At 36.3% G+C, this 23,612-nt stretch overlaps 1 protein-coding gene across 1 annotated transcript; it reads right to left on the bottom strand.

Moving 5' to 3' along the window:
- Positions 1 to 5,926: 5,926 nt before the first annotated feature.
- FEZ2 (fasciculation and elongation protein zeta 2 (zygin II)) lies at positions 5,927 to 23,232 on the bottom strand (the record flags this gene model as incomplete). Its single annotated transcript, XM_009573576.1, has 5 exons — positions 5,927 to 6,670; positions 12,804 to 12,869; positions 15,085 to 15,160; positions 20,094 to 20,174; positions 22,964 to 23,232. Coding segments are annotated over 5 exons (509 nt in total), but the record flags the coding sequence as incomplete, so codon positions are not given.
- Between the last annotated feature and the right edge of the window lie 380 nt (positions 23,233 to 23,612).

Genomic DNA, 23,612 nt, shown 5'->3' on the forward strand with positions numbered 1-23,612 from the left:
GCAGTGCTTCTCTGTGCTAGCAGCCCACTACAGCCAGCCAGCCCTGCAACTCCCTCTTCGCCCTCAGTGCTGTCAGCACCCCACAACACATACTTGCTCCGTCTCCGAAATGCTTCTTTACTTAATCAGACACAATTTCCCCAACACCCAGCTCCCTCACGGGTTTCCCTTCTTTGAAGATATGAATCTTAACTACTTATGTTCCACGGGGTATTTAAAAGGGAGAAGGGGCTTACAGTTGTTAAGATAAATGAAGAGCCACCAGACTGGGAAAAGGGGAAAAGAAAAAACATTGGTTTGGAGTAGCAGGGGGAGGATAGTGGGCCCATCGTATTCCTCTTACTGAGGCATGGAGCAAGGGTTACCAGAAAGGTAGCCTGAGGCAAACGTGGAGGAGCAGGCATGGGAAGGAGCACAAACAAGGGAAGGGGCAGGAAGGGCCACTGGGAAAGGAACATGGGCAGAGGCAGGGAAAGCTGGCTACTCTGGGACTCGGCCCTGCCCAGGAAACACAGGCCAGAAGGAAGCAATGAAGACCTTCCAGTTGTCCCGCTTCTTCATCTCCTGAGTCAGTAAGTCACTGCTGTCGGTAACACTGAGTATCTGGTCTTACCTTCTGAGGTCCATCCATCTGCAGGTGATCTCCACCTGCTCCTGAGCTCTTCCATAGCGGCAAAGAACACAGCTGTCTCCTGATCTTCCAACACCTTGTGATGTTGCAACTCTGTGATTGCTTTCAGCTGTGAGACAGGGACTGTTTCTCAGTTCCAGGGAAAAGTTTCTACAAGAAAATGCTAAAGGTATGGTCTGTGTGGTATGTTCTCATCTCATGTTTCTGGTACTGCTCTAGCTACCGAACCATGCTTGTGAATTGTTTAGGGATAATACTAATGGAAAGTCCATTGATATCCATTCTGTGTTCTTCAGACACTGGTTTATTTAAATAGGCTTTTCAAAACTCTGAGCTTTTCTTTGAAAAAAATTCTGGCTACATAGGTAAACTTTGTCCTGGGAGCCATTTGTAAGAGAACGCAGAATTGTCTGTAGGCAGTCAACAGAGCTGTTGATCAACACTTCAGAAGAAAATGTCACTATCAGTAACTATTTTTTTATGTCAAAGGGTACATGACAAAGAATGATCATTAATAGTTTGCCAACCCAAGCATGCAGGATTAGATACAGCGCTCTTAAAATTACCCTGGAGACTATAGGATTTTACTTGATTTTTACCCCAGGTTTCAACACTTACTGTTCTAAGCGAGCGAAGTCATACTTCAACTTCTTAAGTCAGTTCAGAGCAGTACAAAAATTTATGAGGCACTGGAAAAGCAACGTCTACAGAAACAGGAAGAAAGACCTCCCTGTCCATCCTTCATGGCTGAAATGCCCCATAGAAATCTTAGGGATGTCAAGGGCCCTGTCCCACTGAAGCTGTCACCACTGTAAAGTGCAGTGGTTCTGCAAGACCCTCCTTCAGTACCAAGTGCTTATGGAGCAGAGCTCACTCTTGTGCTGTTCGGTGTAACGGGCAACTGCAGTGCCACGTTCTGTTTCAACGTCCACAATGTTCACAGGGGAATCACCCACTGCACTAAAGACAAAGCAAAGCATTCTAGGGCTCAGTCTTTTACGATCTCAGATATGCATTTAGAGGAAGCAATCGTTCAATTTTAGGCAAAAGCTCAGTGGTTCTGGTGACAATGAGGCTTAGATCAGGCTGATACGACTGTTCCCTCCATGCATCAATGACAGATGCACGTAGAAGGAAGCGGCTCTCTACTCAACTATTTTCATGCTATCGCTAGCAGACAATACCAACAACTTCTGGAAATGAAAGTGACAGGTTCTGCATTTGTCTTTTTCAAATTTATCTCAAGGACAGTTTCTATCCCTCAGGTTGGAAAGCAGTGAATGCAGGTAATACTGCGGAGATGTTTTTTCATGATGAAATAGCTGTAAGGTGTTTTGAGGGACTCCCATGCTAATTTAGGAATCTTCCAAACCCAGATTCCAAAATACGCAGATAAGCAGGATGATCTATGTGGGGCTTACTTTGCACGATTAGTGTTCCTGTGAAGGTAATAAAAGCAGAAGGAGAAACATTCCTGGGAGCAGTCAATGATTTACCTACAGATAAAAACAGACTGACATTTTAACAGCAACGCTGCTATTCCACGCGAAAGACTTCCTGTATGTCAGCCTGCCATGCCTGGGCAATGGAATATTCCTGAAGGCCAAAAATGCAGTCAGTGGGAAAATCTGGATTGTTTTCTTTGAATTGGTCAGCCCCTGAATATCATCAGGCCATAGAATTGTGCAGAATTGCCTATCAACAGAAACAGATGTAGGATCAGAATTTGCTTTCTATAGTTTCTATATTTTAAAAAAATGGGGCATTCTCCAAATATTTTCCTGATCAAGAAAATCCAAATACTTTACCTTCTTTGCTGAGTTTTTCATCCCATTGTATTCAGCCTAAGTTATAACATGTTGTTTCCAAGAAACATGTACTTGAATTCATAAATTTGCATGTAACGCTACAGAAAATTAAAATTAATATTTATTACATAAAGTTAACATAAAACCCAAACACAAAGATTGGTTGGAAAATGAACAACAAAATTATGAGCTCTGTTTAAATTAGCATTCAGTGCAAAGAGAGGCTTCTATCCAACTTTTGCAGATTATAAAGGAGAGAAAAACAAAACACAATGACAAAATTCAGTAACTAGTTCTCCCAGTTCATACTGGGAGAATTATTGTTAGGACTGGACACCAATCAGCTAATCCAGAGAACCATTGCTGATCAACACATACAAAGAAAGAGGCAAGAAGTCCCGAGTTAGGTCCTGATCAAAAGAACGTGAGCAAGGGAGCAAGACACTTCTCCAGCAAGGACAAAGCACTTAAAAAATGAAAGCATTCCTTCCAATTCCTCAGTGGTAAGAAACTCTCTGCAAGGAAGGTATCTAGCACTTCTCCATCATTAGACGTGCCCTTTAAAACCCTCGTAGCACTCACTGCTACCTGCAAAATTGTAAACATCTTGAAAAGAAATTGTATTATCTTAGCGTTGGAACAGGTAGATTTCCTGTATGACAATCAGAGAGTTTCTTTTTAGGCTTAAAATAAACACTGCTGTGCCCCCAAGAGAAGCAGAACACTAAATTCACGTGACATAATTAGAGATCCATTTTGTTCTGAGATTTCATTTTTTACTGGATGACAGTGTTTTTATGGTTTCTGGGGTGACTTTATATCCAGTGATAACTTGGAGGTTCATGAGAAGTTTTAAAAATTCGGACTGATATCTGAGTCAGAAAATAGTTCCAAACCCACACAGATTCTGTGTTACAATACAGCCCCATCACCCAAAAGAAAAATACACTTTGCAGAATAATGAGATGAGTCAGTAAGTTCAGGCTTGGGAGCTGAGAACGCTTCACTAGAAAGCTTTGCTTCTAGGCCCTTCCCAACTGAACTGGGTAGATGCTTTTTTAAGCGAAGCAAGCTGCTGATCTCCATTGCCCATTGCTGCCACAGCTGGAGAAGCAGGCTTCCTTCTACACAGGCTCTGCACCATCTACAACTTCAGAAGCTGAAACCTGAATCTTAAATTGTCCCCTTGGAAATGAGGAGGCAGCTGCTGCAAACGATGCTGTGCAAAGATACACACTTGATTATCAACACTGTTGCCAAGCTCACAGAGTGCCATTTCTGGGCTAGCTGCAGTTTCCAAGTGACATGCATGCAGAAAGAATACCAAGGTAATCGAGTCTGGAAGCAACAATGATGCGAACTGCTGCAATAAAACCACCACTCCAAGTTACAGGCTACAATTACCTGGCACAGTCAACAGCAGATGTTCTTTATCACCAATTACCTACGCCAGCTGAGAGTCCAGCTAAATCATTATCTTTCACCAGAAATGAACTGACATTGTTTTCAAGTTTCTTTCCTTAACTGAGAAAACATAATTCTAGGGCTCTTGACTACCTCTGACACACTGTCCAGAAAGTCCCTGACTCAAAATTTGACTCTACGCACCAAGTGAATAAGCTTATATCAAATAAAATAGCTGAAATGCAGAAAAAGGGTTGGATTAAAAAAAAAAAAAAAAGAGAGAAAAAAAAAGTCTATTAAAGCAAGTGATACAAATAACCTAACTTTAAGTAACTTAAAATTCAATGATTTTAAGGAGACTTTCCTTCTAGGACTCTTCACATTAAAAATGAAACAGATTTTGGTAAAAATGTATTTTTACCAAATCTCTTCTAGGGTATTTGTCAGCAACTGTTCTTGGGTGGCCATTTACAGCTATCACATGCTAAAACTAAAAAGAATAATGAAATCCAGCTCCCTGAAAGAATGCAAGATTCAATAATGCATCTGGAAAAAGGATGCATAATAGAGAGTATGAAGTACATAGAACTCAGCAGAAAAGCAGATACGCATGGTTCTTTTTATTCAAATGTTTTGAAATCTATTTTTTTATGTACATATATAGGTACATATATAATACTTGCCACCTTTGGCAACTGTTGTTTAATGCCAGGATTCTACACACAAGGTGAACAGGTACTTTTCATAATGAAATCTTGTTTAGTCTGATGAGAGGCATGATATACCCAAGCAGATGCTTAACTCACTAAAGCTGTTTCTGGTCTTTAGTGTTGGGTTTTCTTTGAAGTTTTACTACTTGTAGTAAAACTTGTACCACTTTCGTGACTTTAAGTCATCCAAGATTTACTACAACTAACAACACAAACTTTGTCAAAAGTGTTTTTTTGTTTGTGGTTTGTTTTTTTTTTTTTTTTTAATTCTTCCCTTCATTTTCTTCTTTTTTGTTCCATCTAGTCACCTCAAGCCTCAAAAGTAGATTGAAACACCTCTGATTAAATCTCATTTGGAGACACGGTGTGTTTCAAAACATGTGCATCTTTTTTAAAAAAATGAAGCAAAGCAGGGTCATCACCTTTGCCAATTTCCAGGCATTAACAGTCAACATCAAGCATTTCTATAGAAAAAGCATGCCATAATGAGATTGTAATACATCAGCTAAAGAAATAAACGGCAGCTTTCTTGTTAGAGAAACCACAAATGAAGTAGAATAAAGCAACAAAAAAAAAAAACCTTCCTCACATATGACACACTTAATGCAGAGGATCTATTTATTCCTGAGCAGGCTGGCAAGTACTCATTGGTGGTCAAGTGCAGGGAGAGGGAGGAGGAAAGAATTTTAAGCTGAAAACTTCACCGACTGAAAAAGGCACAAAAGGCAAAAATATTGAGGCCTTTACAAAAAAGAGAAAGCATTATGAGAACTATTTTCAAACTGAATGTGTTTTACTGATCAAAATGAGTATTTGGTGATGATAAAAAAACCCGAGTATTAAAGAAGTGACACAACGTATTCAGGAGCAAATTTCTCTTCTAACAAAAAGACTGAAGACTTTAAATGGAAAAAAACTGTTTGAAGAAAAAACACGTTTCTCTCTTTAGAACCTTATCTTCCAGTGCCTTCACATATACAGTATATAAGTCTGGGTGTAGAATCAATAGGAATTCAACCTAGATAATAGTTCCTTTATTTTTATTAGTACTCCTTATATTTCAATCTGTAAGACTGGCAAAATTATTTGTGACAAGTATTTAATATTGAGATTATGGGGTACGTTTCTTTTACAGGATTTGTAAAACACATTCTCATCTGTTTGAGTGCAGATCACAGAGGAGACAGCGCATACAATTTACAAGAGAGATTTGTAGTAAAATTTAGAGATACACAACAACCAATGTCTCAATATAATACTAACTTGGAACCCAGGTGCAAGTTTTTCAAACTGTACATGTATTTTTAAAAAGATACAGTCTTTAAAAATGTTTATATATTGAAGCATTTTCATTAAGATCACTTATTAAAAACAGTAAAATTATAGCAGCAATATGGGAGACTATCTAAGCCACATGAACATTAATAATTAACATAAAAACAAAATATGAAATATTACATTACTTGGAAGTTTGTGTTAGATAACAAAGATGGGTAACACACCAATTACTGATGCCAAACCATCAAAGAATCTGGATTTGTTCACTGTATGAACAATACTATTGTATAGTTCAATCAAAGTTACCGTTTTAAAAGAAGTGTCGAATGCTGACTTCCACCAACACTGTTCTGGAGTGCTTCCTGGAGAACCCACTTGAATGTTTTAGTCCAAGCCCAACTATGATCCTTTTTGCATCTTTGCTATAGGAACTAAGGATGCTTTTAAATATGGATTCCTTAAAACTAGGCTTATTTTATTTACACTATTCAAAGTTTACTTTTCCTTCCAACAACAAAATGTGCAGGAGGATTTACTACATGCTATACAATGTAAAAATAGACTTTAAAAAGCCAGAACAATGTGGGTAAAACTGTACAGTATTTGTTCCCTGCTCCAGTTCATTGCACTATTAAGTTAAAATGGATGAGTTGTCATGCCCAGAAGACTTACTGTAGGATCAGAAAATCCACACACACACAGAGGAGGTAAATGCATACTGGTTTAGGTATAGTGCCAAATGAAAAAAATACTATAAGTTATATCCATGGAAAACTTCTCATCACAGGAAGGAGCATGGCTAATTCTGAAAAGCAGCCCTCTTCATGTAGGACACAGTACTGCAAAAGAACCACAAATACACTTTGATAAACATCAGTGAAGCTAGTCTGTATAAAATGTTTTGTATATACTAAAATACTTAAATGTTGAATTCTACCCTATCAGTAACACAGTAGAATCTAGAAATCAATTGAAACTGGCAATTAAGATATCATCCTCTTCTCAAAAGATAATTAAGTGACACAACCCACTATCTTTAACTAATATTACCCAGAAATGAGTTAACTAAAGGTCATGTCTTAGTGCTTTTTGAGGTGTTCTATTAGAAAACAGAACATTAAATAAAAGGTGATGCATGCAATTATATTTTAAAAATATGCACTGACAATTTGAGATTCAACTCTACTTTCTAATTCTGGTGCGTGTACTTGAATCACACAGTGGGAAGATAAGACATGTCCTTCACATGTTTCTCATTCCTGTTTCATATGTAAGACACAAACCTCAGAGCAATCCAGCTTTCAAACCAATGCTAGCACAACACAAAAGCAAATAAAGAAGTCAGGTGTAACAAACAAAAACTTCAAAGGCATGAAAATAAATGTTCTTGTTTTCTGAAATACTTGCATAATTTAAAAATAGAACAAGGGGTAAACTCTTGCTTTATTAAAACAAAAACCTGGGGGTTTTTTAAGCCTTTACTAGAAACTTGAACGATCAGATAAGAAATAGCAAAGCAAGCTGAAAGATGGAAAATGATTCCGCTTTCATGACATCTACATTCAGAAAAAAGCCTGAAAGAAAACAATACTAGACATATTTCATACATTTTACTCAGTAGTAATATATAGCATATTATTTTTAGCACTGTATTTTTATGTCACAATTACTGTTTAAGGACAATTGAAAAAGAACACAAAGCTTAGCAATAAATACATCTCAGAACAGTTTACTGTAAGGATACATCTGATTTCAAATGCATTTATTTCAGCTATAAATACATACATACTTATATATTGATGTATTTTAAGAATGTCACAATTATTTACACTTACATGTGTTCCTGAATTAAGGAAAAAAACCAATTAACCTTGCAGGGGTACAAAGAATGATTTATTCAGTTTGCCTATCATACTGGTAGTATGTTACATTCAAAAATTATCCCCGTACATGAAGCTAGATCTTCAAATTTTGTAAAAACTGGAAGTAAAAACTAATAATCTTGAAATCATGTGTCTAGATGCGATACCAGACAATGTATCCCTAATATTTTGATTCTGTGTGTATCTACAGGCTAACATTTCATATATCTCATTGATTTGATCTGTAAGTAGCTAAACTAAGGAACCCTTGCTTCCAGCAGATTTCCTCAGATATTCCTCTTTATCCCCATACCAATAAAACTAGGTAACTCCTCTTCCCACCATGCCTTCCTCAGCTTCTACTTTAAATTTGCTGTGAACTCCACCCCAGCAGGTCCTCCCCCTCTCTCATGCCCCCAAATTGACAGGAGCTACTGTAAATGCATTATGTATTCACATAATGTGAATACATAAAAGCTATCTGGCCAACTGGATGTTGGCTTTTAAAAGCCAATAGCCTTTTGCTCAATAGAAACAGTGGTTTCAGTCCTTCTCCTACCCAGATGCAGTTCCCTACAGTATTTGTGAAATGCAGTTATTCCCATAACCCTTCTTTCTGTCTTGAGGGGTTGAAATTGGCAATTATTTGTGAGACTGAAGAGACAGACAACACAACTGCACACAGGCATTTTCTTCAGAAAACAGCCTAAACTTGCATACTTCAAGGATTTCAGATGCTACCACTTGTTGCATTATCGTACTTGGCAAATAAATCATAATGCAGAAAGTCATTACATTACACATGCAAGAAGAAAGACTGAAAGCTTCTGTTAAAAAAAAAATTCAATGGGTGTAGTCAATACAAACATGCTTTCATCCAAGGATACAGTACCTATTCTTGTTGCAACACCTAAAAACAATGCAACTACAAGATATGACAAAAATATCTCCATCTGTGCTCCTTGCTTTACAGCTTAACTTGTGCACAAGAAACTTTGCTGCTTACTTGCTTGTGTAGGTCTTTCAATGGAAACAAACACAATGTTTTCAAAGCACATTATATCTGTTAAACCATCAAAAAAGATCAGTAGAAAGATAAGCACAAACAGCATTTAAATATAGTGAGCTTACTAAGCTGCCAGCTTCAGTCCAAAAGTGTGCTTTCTAAAATCAAGAATTTCACAGTATTGGTTTGATATTTCTTTCCCTGTCAGCAAATGCATTCCCCCACCCTCCTCCAAACCTCAGTTTCTACTTCCTAGAATCATAGCATCATTTAGGTTGGAAAAGACCCTTAAGATCATCGAGTCCAACCGTTAACCTGACACTGCCAAGTCCACCACTAAACCATGTCCCCAAGAGCCACATCTACATGTCTTTTAAATACTTTCAGGGATGATGACTCAACCACTTCCCTGGGCAGCCTGTTCCAATGCTTCATAACTCTTTCAGTGAAGAAATTTTTCCTAATATCCAATCTAAACCTCCCTTAGTGCAACCTCAGGCCATTTCCTCTAGTCCTATCACTTGTTACTTGGGAAAAGAGACCGACACCCATGATCCCTAGTGATAAATTATAATAACAATATATGAAAAATATATTCAGAAAAATGTAAGCACAATTGCAAATGCTTATCAATTTCACGTTACCATCTATTTTCATTCTAAATCTATAAAACAGAATATGAATCATACGCTGGTGGGAGAAGAACTACAATATACTTGCAAAGCAAATCACTAAGTCCCTTTCATTATTACTAACTTCAGGATGGAAATGTTCACTGAAAAGTGAAAAGAAACAAAACCCCACAAAAGGAAAAAAATCCCCTTGAAAACAATTTAAGTTGCATCAAGAGTAACACGAACAAGAGAAAGTAAGTTACTGCATTGGACAAGATCTACATGGAATATGTACATAGTCTGGCTTTGGGATACTTACCTTTGAGGAGGTATTCCCTATGCAATAGATCCAGGGGAGAGCTAACTGATCACTGGAAAGAGGGACTTAAGCATGAGGACAAAATGATGACATTTTTAATATTTTGGGGGACACAAGGGGGTGGTAGAAATTGGGAAAAGAGGATGCTTTAAAGAAGCAAAAACCAGAAATAATTTCCAAACTAATAATCCTATTCAGAAATGCATATGGTGCTTTCTTTTTTCCTAACGTGAAATGCACTGAGTTGCACTGGACTTTTCACTGGTAATAATACACCACATTTGCACATTCCATGTTCTGAGGATTTCTACTTCCAGTGTTTCAGAAGCATTAGCTACTGATGAAAAAAAGTGCAAGAATGATCCATAGTAACATAGAAGGTCAATAGGAGATCTGGTTGCAGAAAATGGAATATAGAGCTAGAAAGAAGGTTTTACCTGTGCTGACAAATGCGATACTAACCGGATTTCCCATAAAATTACACATACACTATTGTCACATATAATTTACTGCCTGCTTTTTTGTTGTAAGATTGGACAAAGCGATCCTCAAAGGAACAAGAAGTTAACAGATTTTAACAGAACTAAGTATCTTTGGTGATATAATTCACATATTTCAAAATGTCATTTATTGATTAAAGCTTAATAAAAAGAAATGGAATCCATTCAGTCTAGGACAATAGCTGGATCATGGAGTAAACAAATGTAAAATGAATACAGTTATCACTATACCATATGGATTATTATTACTGGGTCCAGAACTTGTTATCCTCCTGTTTCTTTTGGAAAACAAATTCAAACCCCTAAATCCTCATAATCATTTTCACCTTGCCAAGACATTTTTAATCTTTCCAGTGAAGAGAGCAGACTCTTCAAAAAGTAGGTCACTCCTTTTATTTTGAAATTCAGGGAGTAGGTTGGAATTTCAGGTACAAAAGCTGAGCTGAAAGTTGCTTGAAGTGATTGTTTAGAATCATCTAATCTCCCTTTAACAAGCTTTAAAAATAATCTTCAGATAATAGACAGGTGGCCGGGAGTATTTTGTGCCATGAATGAAGCCTCTCTGAAGCTTCAGGCCAGAAGTTTTAGTGGCAGAAAAAGAAGAGAAACAGATTACAACTTCAGAAACAACTGGAAGACTTTGCCTGTTCCATAGGATAAATCTACATTACAATGTAACACTGCCAGCCTAGCTATAAATATTTAACATAATCTAAACACAGCAATATGAAACTTAAAGCTACATTGAAAAGAAGAGTAAAATTCTGTGCTCACTAGCTTGTATGACTAGCTTGCCGTTGTGCAAACAAACCCACAGAAGGGCGAGAAATGCTTAGTTCTGTTCAGTAATGCAATTGTGGCAGCGGTGCAGAAATCACCTCTCCTTTCAGTACGAGTGATGTGAGTGAGTACTTTTCACACTCCAGTCGTTTGTGTTTTATAATTTAGAGACAACAGTGCTTTTATATGAAGACCTGTTTGATCCAACACATTTAATGTGAGCATGATGTTTTTGTAATTGTTGCATCTAGCTAGTAGAACATCCCCGGTGATTTTAAAGTCATGAGCATGCAGAGGCAGAGGTTAGGAGGAAACCTCAGTATCAAGCTTCCTAGATCATCCTGTCATATGTTCAGCTAATCTACTTTTATAAGCCTGCTATACAGAAGATTTCTCTGTTTCCCTCGGCAGCCAGTTGCTTCTCAGTATCCTAGTAATCTGAAAGCTCTTCTGGATAGCTACATCTAGAAATAAGAGCAGACACTGTAAAGAGCACTATTCATTCCAATCAGTTTCTACCAGATGTATTATGATGAAAAGCAAACAGCTTTAATTATTGACAACAGTTCATCCTCTTTGGTCAAAGATTCTGCTTCACAAAACTAAAGCTTAGTGCCATCATCATTAAAAAACCCTTGATCTTGAGCCTAAATGGCTCTCAGCTCATAAGCAAATACATCTGCCTAATATACGAAGGATTTTCAGAAAGGGTAAGTTAAACAATGGAGCAACCAAAGGAATCAACTCAAAGGATTGCATTCTTATTGTATGTGGTAGTTCTGCAACCCTACATGAAACTTAGAAACGAGCCCCTTCCAACAGAAGTCTGTCAGAGCTTCTAGAATACTGCATGGCTCTCCTTTCAGATTTTCTGAAGCAACAGCACACTAAATTTCATCCACGACTTTAACCTGAAAGTACTTTCAAATCTCTGCAAGATAAGAGTGATCAGAAGTCTGTGTAAGAAATACAAAAAACTTTAAAAATCATATGGAGGGAGTTAAGTAAAATGATTGTACTTGAAAAAACGTGAGACTTGGAAAGCATGATACCGAAAGAAGAGAAAAACTTCGCAGCATATAAACATGAAGCAGAACATAATACACATTTGGGTGGCAAATAAAAAGGCATCCATCATCCTTTTGTACATCTGTTTGTTCAGATCTTGGGAGTTTGATGCATATGCTAAACTTTAAACACTGAAAAAGATGATACCGTTTATATGTCAAGAATTAAGTAAGAACATAAGCATTAATAAGATCTAGGCAAAAAATGAAGTCAGAAGAAAAACGTTTAAAAGTAATTTAACAACTTGGAAACTACCTGGAACAAGTCCTTAAAGCTAAAGCAAGCAATGATTTTCAACATCTGACATTCTATTAATATAATCAATGTATAAGACTGGAAAATAAATTATTAGTACACAAATCTTTTAAATAAAACATGAAGAAGGTAAAACAAGTAAATGTAAAATAAATAATTTTTACTATTGGTCAGAAGGTAACACTTAAAATAAAGCTATAAGCACTTTATCTACCAAATCCATGATTACCACAGGCGGTTTGAATTCCAATTCTGAAAAACCTGTACAACGCAAGTTTTTAACTTTGTAAGCCACACTGCTCTGCTCCTGCTGATGTCCTTCAGCTATTTGAATATACACCACATACTTTGCAATATTACACTATCACAAACAAAATAAACACATTTTATTTATCAACTATATGCTCAGAAACCTTGGACAAAATAGAAGACAATATAAATGAGAGCTGTGTTTGATAGAAGGGCAACATAATTCATGAATGCTGTAGGACTACTCTTTTCAAACACACCTTTTATGTACATTAAGTTAATTTAGAACAAAAAAATTCCTGCTAAGAAACATACTCACCCTTTAAAATATAGTCTGTTAACAAGCTTGGCACTTTCTCGCTATCCTCTTTCATGGCATGCAGGACTGAAGTATGAAAAAAAAAAAATTCAGATATTTAGTCATAAAGACAACACTCTCGAAAGAAATACCATGAGGCTGTTTCAACTACTCATAGGGATATTACTACCAGATTAGTAAGAAAACTCTTAACTGGAATATGAGAAGATACAATGAGACACATCATATTTCTACCTTTCACTTGTGTAACTCTCACTGAACTCCGCAGTAGATGGATGCAATACACCCATTTTACGTGGTTAATTATTACAGTAAAATGTCATCAGTCATAACAACAAAAAAAGGACCTCTTCCCTATTAAAAAATCTCTCCAAAAGAAAGTCACCACATCCAAAACTAAAATACGCTAACAACTGCCGGAGGGTTGGAAATCTTAGGTAAAATGTATGCTCCATTACTTAATTTATTTCCTTGATCTTCACCCTGACTCATGGAACAATGACACTTTTCTAGAGAAACACTGTGAATGAGCTGATGAAAATGTTGGTGGTTTTTTTCCCCTGAAATGGTGAATGTTAGCAACTGTAGCTTAGAAAAATCTTAAATACGTGACTGAATTTGGCATTAACTTAGAATAATGCTAAAATGCCATTTTTGTGACTTATATCAAGTAAAAATTGTCCATCCTTGCATATTTCTGAAGAAGGAAAAACATTTGGACTAGCCCAACTCGACAAATATAAGCTTGTCTGTTATTCCATAAACAAAAACAATGACAATCCGTTACGAAGTGCTCTGGACACAACTGAAAGAATCAAAAGTACAGAATTATACTGAATAGCAGTATTTCATAAGCTCCAAATTCCTCATATGAGACTCTGAACTCAAAATATAACACGTGTTTTATTTCAATTTTTATGTTGAAGATACTAGTGTTCATAACTACGGAATAATACAGAGCTTGAAAGAAAAAGCAACCAACCAACCCCAAATACCTGCTTTACTGTCTGCCTTAACAACAGCACAGAGAGTGAGTCAGAAATTTGCACTGAGTCACAGGATCAAGTTCCAACCAGCCCACAGAAGGCAACACTGTTAATACTCTTCACAGTGCATTTGTACAAGACATTTTGTTAATAAACCATCAAACAACACAAAAGGTTTTCAGGAGGCTTTAACCTTTCTCTGCTTAATACTGAATTTTTGAGAATATTTTCAAGTGAAATTTAAATATGGCAAGAGGATAAAATTTCTCTGCAGGAGTAAATATAAAATGAAAAATGTATTTGTCACAGAGTAAGTATGAATTACCAGCTAAGGGTGTCTACTGCAGAAAAATGAAAGGAATTTAATTCTTGCTTAAACATTTAATTTACTCCAGAATTTGCGTAACAGTTATTTTCTCTCTCCAGGAAACAACCAAAGAGCCTTTCACCATCCCTCAGCCACCTGTGGAATCACAGACCTGTGCTGCTGGAAAGTACCGTAAGACGTAGTTACATTCAAAGCACTGCACTGAGATCTGATCGAATACATTGACAGACTATACCATCTATTTTTAAACTGTTCCTATAAACTTCAAATGAAGGAGATGACACTGACTCCCAGAGATACTCTGCTGTATTTAACCACCTTAATAATTAATTTTTTAAAAATACAACCTTATTTTTCATGTAAATTGGAATAAAAAACCAGAGGACTTACAAATAATTTTGAGGATCTAGCCTAAAAAGATGTGAAGAAAGAGGAATTCAAAGCACTGCCAAAACTCTGTTTGGTTTGTACTCCCTAACTATTAAGATTTATTAACAAAAACAAACAAACAAAACCACAGAGAGAAGCAGGCTATTTTAAAGGCAATCAAGTGCAATCATTAGACAACTACTCGTAAGTGTCCCGACATCCATTCCAATTTTTGAAAGTCATTACAATAACCTCAATAAAGCACAGCAAGTTTAAGCAAACAGGGGTATATCAGGTACTATAAGACAGTATTGCCAACTTCCATGACATGTGGTATTTCCGTAAGGCCCACCTGTTGAAATAATGTGAGAACATTTACTTTCTGATACGTGCAAGTTTCTAGCCTTCAGGGTTTCAGAGAACAGCTAGAAAACAAACATACTGTGAAGGCTCAGAAAACAAGTAAAAAAAACATGGTTAAAAATCATGCAACTTTACATACATGCCATAGGGTAAGGGGAAAGAGAACTGTATGATTCATTGATTTTGAGCAGCCACAGTCGGAAATACAAAGAGGAAAGGAACTTCATATGCTCACTTTTGGTTAATGTCTGAAGATCTTCAACAGATGGGGGTCCATTTTTCTTCTCATACGGAATGACAGTTGTTAAGTACTGTCAAATGAAAAACAGAGTTACTTGAGAGTCCTTTCATGCAATTTATGTTGCTTGCAATTTATTTTACAAAAAATTGTAGCAATTGAAATTGCTAGCCACAAATAAAAGCTCATTATTTCACAAGAGATTAAGATTCTACCTCTCCTATCCCAAAGCTTTTATCACAGAAGCCAACTTTTTTTTTCCAAATGATGTAAACATCACTTTAGAAGTCATGCAGCTAAACACTAAAAAAAAGGTATTTAAAAAATTGGAGCTGTTTACAGTAAAACGTTTCTCCATTAGGTTTCTTCCTCAGAGCCACCAATAGTAAAATCTTTACTCTCCTCCTTCCAGAAGTCAACCAGAAGTCCTTCATGTATTTAAAGTACTTCTTACAATGAAATAAAAGCTGGAAGAACAACCTTCCCACCACCTCCCCTCAAACAACACTATAAACGCAGATGAACAATCTTCACACTTGGTCTCAAAAAACAAAGTAAGTATAAATATCATGTGAGTGTCACCAGTTGTATCCAAAAAATCAGAAAGTAATTCTTTCTTTCCAGTAAGTATGTTAAAAAAAAAAAAAAAAAAATCTTTCCACGTAAATACTGATGTTGCCTTCAAATCATTTGGGAAACTGGTAACAGTCAGCTTTTTAAAGGATTCCAGAAAACAACTGATAGAGGCTGTGGGGGCGCATGAAGTAAGGCGTTCAGGTTTGTGCAAGTGTGCTAACAAGTATGGGGGGAGGGGGGACGAGGGAGGGAGGAAATCTTCAAAGTCGGCATATGGTATGTTTGAACAGCCTCAAAAAAGCCACAGGATTCTCTCAGTGACTGCATAACTCTTACTAAGAATGTGAAACATTCCAAGGATTTTGACAGATCAAAGAGCACTGCCCAGTCCCAGCTGCGAAGGTGATCTATAGTCCTCTGCACAAGGAAAATTACACTGCCCTACAGTTAGGTGAAAATGAAAACAGACAACTTTCACCTTCTGACCCTATACACTTCCAACCGAAAGGTACAAAGCAAGCCTAATTAAACATGAGAGCCCACCGTTTGGATTTTGATTTCAATTTTCAGTTTTAATAGTCAAGTATGCCAACAGATTGTTTCAAACCAACTCCACTTTTGTTCTATTTACTCTTTACTGAAATCTTTCCTTCTTACCAGCTTTAAAACAAAACCAACAAACCCACCCCCCCCAAAACAAAAACACCAAACAAAAAAAAAAACCCCAAAATTTTCTGAAATCTTTCAGGATTTTCCTACCTGGGGTGCAACCAAGATTTATTTGCAAACCCTTGAAGCAACCCTGTTCTCTAAGACTTTTATTAAATGCATTTAGACCACATCTTACTTCACAGCCTATATGAATGCATATTCTTCTTAAAGAGATCACCATTTCAAAAGTACTGAAATCGCTGGAATTTTCCGTAATGAAAAAGCTTCCTGAAACCTCCCTCAATTCAATTTTTAAGAATTTAACAGGAACTTTACTCTGGGTTAACATTTCCAAGGCAATAGGCAAAGCAACTCTCTCTCATTCAGCTTGAGAGACATGTGGTTCTCCATGTAAAAAATCAGAAAACACATTATATACAAGGTCTCCTTTTCTCCTAGTAGCAGCACCTCAGCAAGAGCCAAGTGTAACTCACTCTGGTGAAGAGGTTCACTTTGCAGGAGATTTAGTGCTGTCAAATGCAGCTATAACCATTGCCATCTTCAGAGCAGGCTCCTGCACCTCACGCCCAACCATATCCTCTGTCTAAAAGCCAGACAGACCCAATTCTGTGTAACGTAAGGGAACCTGTTGTACGGGATGTACTGACACCTCACCAAGACCTTATGCAAACACAGGGCGCTCTTCTACCACCCTAGTCCTTTTGCTCACACCCACTGAGCACAGCACAGGAAAGTACGCAATGCTTCTTAGGAAACAGTCAATTTTCAAGTTCTTTTCCAGCAGATGTAACCAACAGATATCATTAGAGATTTGCACTCTCAATAAAATTACTGGTATCAATAGCTAGATTGTTAAATCTGCAAATGTCAGAGATGAAATTAGATCTACTAACTCAGAAATCAGATCCCAGGCTGTCATTTCCAGCCTTCAGAAAAAAGTGGCATTCTACCTTTTACCTAGACATGTTTCACTGGACCAAATACCAATATTACCTGTTTTCCTCCTTCAGTAAACTCCACCTTTCAATTTTCCTCTCTAATAGTAATAATTAAAAAACAAAAACAATAAAAAAAGTAATTTCTTTCTTAGTTTCCAGAAATCGTCTTGTTTTTCTCATCAATACTTCACTGCTGCAACAGTAAGTCTCTGTAATAGCACCATAAAAACTCATTCCCTGAATTGCTATGTGAAGGACAACATACTATGAAGAGGAAGAAAGAATAACTAAAGTGTAGCTTACTGACGTGCCCAAGTGTTAAGTCTACTGTGATCTCTAAATTTTTGAAGCAGATTTGACAATATGATAAGCAGCAATTCCCACTGCAATTTGTAATCACCCATAAAAAGTGTTCAATATGCCTAAAAATCGAAATGAAGATGACTATCTTGAATTTTCTTCTGGAAATATGATCACAGAAAGAACTACTAACATTTCAATGGCTTTTATGCAGTTGGTGTTGTTTTTTCCAACTGCATTATCAGATGGAAACAAGGTAGTTCCCACTAGAAGTTTCTCTTTAAACACTGAAAAATTCCAAGCCATTGTCACGTCTTAAACACACACACAAAAAAGGACTAAAATATCAAAAACGAAAGTACCCACTATCAGAGTAACGCTACCCAGAAAATAGTAGGGTGGTAAATGCTGTTAAAATTAAAGACTAAAAAGAGTTCTGAAATAACTGTACAAACTTGTCATAAACTTTATGCTGTGACTTTATGTGTATGAACTTCTACCTTCTAAGGTACACAGAAAATTGTCTGTCCTTGCATTTTTTTTGGAGCACAACTTCAGATTGGTAACTAACTCTTCCCTGCTAGCAGAAAACACCTGAACATGAGTTTAGAATGACAATACACCCTGAAAAAACACTCGAATACTCTGAGAGCAGCACTAAGCAACTGAGCATCTGATAATTTTTTTACTTTGCAACTTGCTGCAATAAGAAGATGACACAATATTTTAAAAGCAGGGCTAGGGTTTGGTAATGTGACAAAAACAAACAAACAAAAAAACCCCAAATAAAAAACAAATGCCATAGAAAAATGGATTTCCAGGACTAAATCAGAAAAATACTGGCATCTTTCCTACCTTTCTCCCTGTTTTTCATTTTAAGTTCTTGTTATTTCCATGATTTGCTTTAGGATACAGGAAGAGAAAAAAAACCCCATAACCCTGCTAATAAGGATAGAATATAAGATAACGCAGGGGAAAAGTATGATCAACATGAAGAATAACATTAGTAAACGAACTCAAAAAACGACCAATCAGTGGTATTCTTAATACATAATTATGCAACATGTATAGAAAGTTAGGAGGCAGTCAAAGAAGAAAAGGTGTATTTGAATAGAAACATGCATATAAAAGATGTCTTTTAACCAAAAGTAAGAGGCGCTGGCATAGCTAAATATGTTCACCTTATGAAAATACATGATATTTAAAATAGCTACAGATACAGGTAAACAGCTGTAATTTACTATTAAATGGTAAAGATAGCAAAGAAAAAAAACCAACACAGCTATTACTTTACCAGTACTGAGATAACGTAGAGTGATAAAAACGCCGTTAGGTAAGCTCTATGCATGTGTTCAAAATCCCCAAAGCTGGGGACAAATAAGCCAGATCTATGTATTCATGAACTCTCACACATATACCTTGCTTGAGAAAGAGGGTAAGTCCATGACTTCTAACCTCATGATTCAGGAATGACTTGAGAGGAGTTGTTTTACTTCCTGAACTCCTCTGCAGGATACTCCAGTCATCTCGAGGACAAAAGCCTAATCAGCCATGACTTCTAAACTACCAGGCAGTTTATTGCCTCAATGGACTTCTCACCAGGGCCTGGCGGTGTGTGTGTGGAATCTAACGCACTCCTTAGACACAACTGCATAAACTATAATGGGTGGGTATGCATTAAATAGCGTGATGTACCAGTATTTTGTAATGTGTGCTAAAAGCCTAAGCAATAGCATAAGCATTAATACTTTATCAAAATACAGAGCACATTTAATAAAATACATACTACAGTTCTGAAACAAACAATTAAGTATTACTTTGAAATAAAGCATAAGAATTTTGCCACTTAGGTATATGTAACATCTACAGTGATACCCACTGAAGCTGGGTCTCTGTGCTGTATATTTCAACATTTAAATAGTCAATGAAGAGACAAACTTGCCTATGGCTTATGTATTTTTTATCAGTAATCTGCATTGCACACATCTGGTTGCTTTTAACATCATGCAGTTTTCAAAGGCAAAAAGACATACAATAGACTCCATGCATTTTCCAGATGCTACTCTGTTTTTAGATGTATCAGCTCTGAACATTTGAAGGAAAAAGAAAACAAAACCTTTTTTCAGTTGTAGATATTACCCAAGTCCTTAATGCTGAAGGCTGAAATGTTATGTCTAACCTGATACATATTCTTTCACTGGGTATTAGATTTTTACAGACATGGAATGTATTTGAAGCATGCATTATGTCAAAACAGACTTTCTGTCTGGGGTAAGAAATAAGGGTTATTATTTCAGTGCATCAGGATATCAAGTCCTGACTGTCTTGAGCTGTTGAGGAGAGAAAGAGACTGTAGGCTGATCAGAGTCCTGAGGCAGGGGAAGAGCACATATTCCAGTATCTTTGTCCTATTTTTTCCTGTCTCAGCATTTATCTTCAACTACTCTCAATTTTCAAGATCTCGGCTCCTACCGAAAGTGCAGGCAAAGAATGAGGAAAAGAGAGAAGATAGCCCAGCACCTGTTTCTCTCCACCTGAGTTTCCAAACGTGTGGCGGAAGCCATTCTGTATGACATTTGAGATCCCTTCCATGCTGAAGCGCTAAAAGTAGTGAAAACATAGCAGAAAGAAAAAAAGGGACAGAGAAAAGTTCAGAAGGCTATTAATCAGCATTTATCACGACTATAAAAGACAAATGACAAAGACAAGCTGTAAGATGTATTTCAGCACATTTCTATTTTTTCATTCACCTACTTAATTTTTATAATTAAAAAGCAAACCTTATAATGGCAGTTAAACAGTATATCTACATCAAAATTTAATCAAACAATCTTCACACTGCAATAATTGAGACTTGCCTTTTAAGGCTGTTTCATTTTGAAAAGTAAAAAGAAGAATTTTTGAAAGTTTAGTTCACAGTACAATCTCCTTTAAAATTCATGTTTGAGCAATATACTTTTAAAGACACTGCTGATACCAATTTTTCAGATTTTAAGCACCTACTAGAAACACTGTTCAGAGGCAGTCATTTTCAGCTCTACCTCTTTAAAACATTTTATGCTTTCATGCTTCCTTTCCCACAACTGAAGCAACAATTAGTACTCCCCATTTTTTTCTAATATGATAAAATAGACATTAATAATGCACCCATATTAATTTCAAGCTCCATTACGTGGAATCATGGTATCAAAGTACAGAAAAATTAATACATAATCCAACCACAGTTTTTTTCTTAAACTTTGGAATCTTTTTTGCTTGCTGGAGAAGACAAGTAAAAAAAAAAAATCAAAACAATTTTGATGTTTCACATGAGATACAAAAATCGGCAACTGGCAAGAACATAAAAAGAAGAAACTGTCAAGCTGACGACACAGGGCAGTATGATGCACACACCTCAGCACACTTACCTGAATATATTTATTTATGGGAGGGGGAATAAAATGTGCTGGAATACAGTATTCATTTGCTTTCTAAAGCACAATGAGGTCAGTAAATAGGCATAGATGTTGCCAAAGCCATCTTAACTCTTTTAAGATATCCTGCTTAAAGGAACTGGTATCTTCAAGCCCTGACTATTTTTAATTACTCCCCAGTTTGCCCTTGTGAGAGAGGTAAAAGTTTTAGAAGTCTAAGAAAGTGATTTATCCAAAGATTGTATCAAGGACAAAGAATTAAAACCTCTATTGATTAAAATTCAATTATAGTATCTACAGAAGAATTGATTTTCTAAGCGTATGAAAATTTAACCCTACTTCCAAGCTTTGTATTTAAATGAGACTTCATTATAGTTTTAGTTAAAATTATTAATTTATACATTATTTATTAACAGAAACTCACTCTTCACAAAGTTACTTGAACACACTATCTGTATGCACATTCTCAGCACTTCCTTAAAAAAAAAAAACAACACAAAAAAAAAACCAAAAAAAAGGAAAAAAAAAAAAAAGGAGCGTTGAAGGAAGGAAGCTTGCACCTAATTCTGGGGGAAGCCTCTCAAATCTGTACTTGGCGATAGTGAAAGCTATTTTCAAAGGAACCACACATACGCAGCCCACAGTCTTACTTGGGAGCTAGTTTGTTCAATCCCTCTCAGAAAGTGATCTGACACATTTATATCTTGAAGCAACCAAATACGAAAATGTCTTATATTGGGACCACGTACAGTTATACTTGAAAGCATCATTCAAGTCTCTAAACTTACACTAACCAGAATAACTTATGAAGCACTTGACTCAACTTTCAAAACCAAATAATTATTTTTCTTTCTAGTTAGAATTTTTTGTTTTTGTTTTTCCATGACTGAGAACCAAAAAGGAGTACATTTGAACTTTTCACTGTGCTTTTGCAAAGGGATGACAATTCTGTATTGTTTCCCAGACATATACTTTCTTAGAGTTCCATTAAAACTTTGCTATGTACAATACCACTTTTCATTAGACGGACAAGATCAGAACTCCATTTGGGTTATATCACAGGTATCTTACTCTTGTAAGTTTAGAAATAGATTCTGGAGGATTAATGTTTCATTACAAATGTTTATTTCTTATGTTTGAAAAACAAACTCGAAAACCTTCTGATGTCAAACTGAAGCATTCTTTCCGGGACTTAGCCAAGATCTACAATACATTAACCACATTTTCTGCATCCTATAAGAGACACTAAGAAATTCTAACATTAATATCCCACTTAAGTAATTTAAAATTATACTAGACAGGCAAGAAAGAAAAAATTGCATTGACAAGATAATAACCTAATTTCTTTCATTCTCTGCCTATTATTCATACTCTGTTTGAAAGACATTTTTCCTTTTGTTGCTATGTTCTGAAAAGAATAAACCAAATTACCTCCTTCCTGTACACCTGCACTACACTTTGGCCTCACCCCCGTCTCTCGTTGGACGTAGTAACTCTGCCAGAGGTTTCAAGAGAGCCAGGGTAAGACTTTTACTTTTTTCCTACCTAAAAACCAATGTGATCAATAAATATCTGTACAACTACACCAATAATAATACTGAATTTCCTGCCAGACTAACAGTAGTACACACATATTAAAGTTCACACAGTGAAACCAAACAGATAAATGAGTTTGCCTACTGACAATAGAACACACAGCAGTACATCCAAAGACAGTATTTTTTGCAAGAAATGTATGCTGATTCCAGGCTAATTTGCAAACAATAAAAAAATCTTTTTGAAGTATGAGAAGAGTAAAATATTATATGACCTTGTGAAAAAAATAATCTCAATAGGAAGTGCCTAAGCCTTGTCTGCGAATGAAGGCACGGAAGCAGGTGTACCAGGTATCTTGATATAATCTAGGACTACTACTTCCCATAGGGAAAAAACCAAAAAACATTTTGAATGTATAAATAGTTACAAAAATTTTCTTACTGTTCCAGGCATATGACCTCTTTCTTGTTTGCCATTCTGAGGACTACCATTTTTCAGCTTCTTTTTCTTCTTTGCCGTTTCTTTGTGTTCTCTCTGTTTGTTTTGTACTTCAATGAGGACAGAAATGAAGCTGTTTTTCACTTCCTTCTCAAACTCCAACTCATCTCGTAGAGCCAACTGCTGTACCAGTTCCTCAGAATAATCCTTAATAGCAGTCTCAATTTCTTCTAGCAGTTCATTTAACTCAGCAACAGACAATCTTTTTACTCCTATAAATAGTTCATATAAAAAGTAATCTGTCAAGATTTTAAGCATGAGAATACTTGTGGGAATTACAAGAAAAAAGTACTCTGAAATTTTTCAAAACAAAAAACCTCAATTCTAAAACTGCATAGAACAAAACAATATTCCTAAAGGAATAAACACATCACAGAGGCAACTTGATTAGCAACAAGAAGATGGTTAAACTTTCTTCTTACTTCTGAGAAATGTGAGATAATCTGCAAATACGAAGAGCATGTTGTAGTTAAGGAAGCTGAAGTAAGTGCTAAACTTCTAATACTGACACCTCTGTTAACTATTACTTTCCACCTACACTCACTGTTCAAAATAAAAGGTCTCCATATTTTCTGACACAACAATCAACACT

This window comes from Fulmarus glacialis, unplaced genomic scaffold (assembly GCF_000690835.1).
Source record: "Fulmarus glacialis isolate BGI_N327 unplaced genomic scaffold, ASM69083v1 scaffold35332, whole genome shotgun sequence".
Classification (NCBI taxonomy): Eukaryota; Metazoa; Chordata; class Aves; order Procellariiformes; family Procellariidae; genus Fulmarus; species Fulmarus glacialis.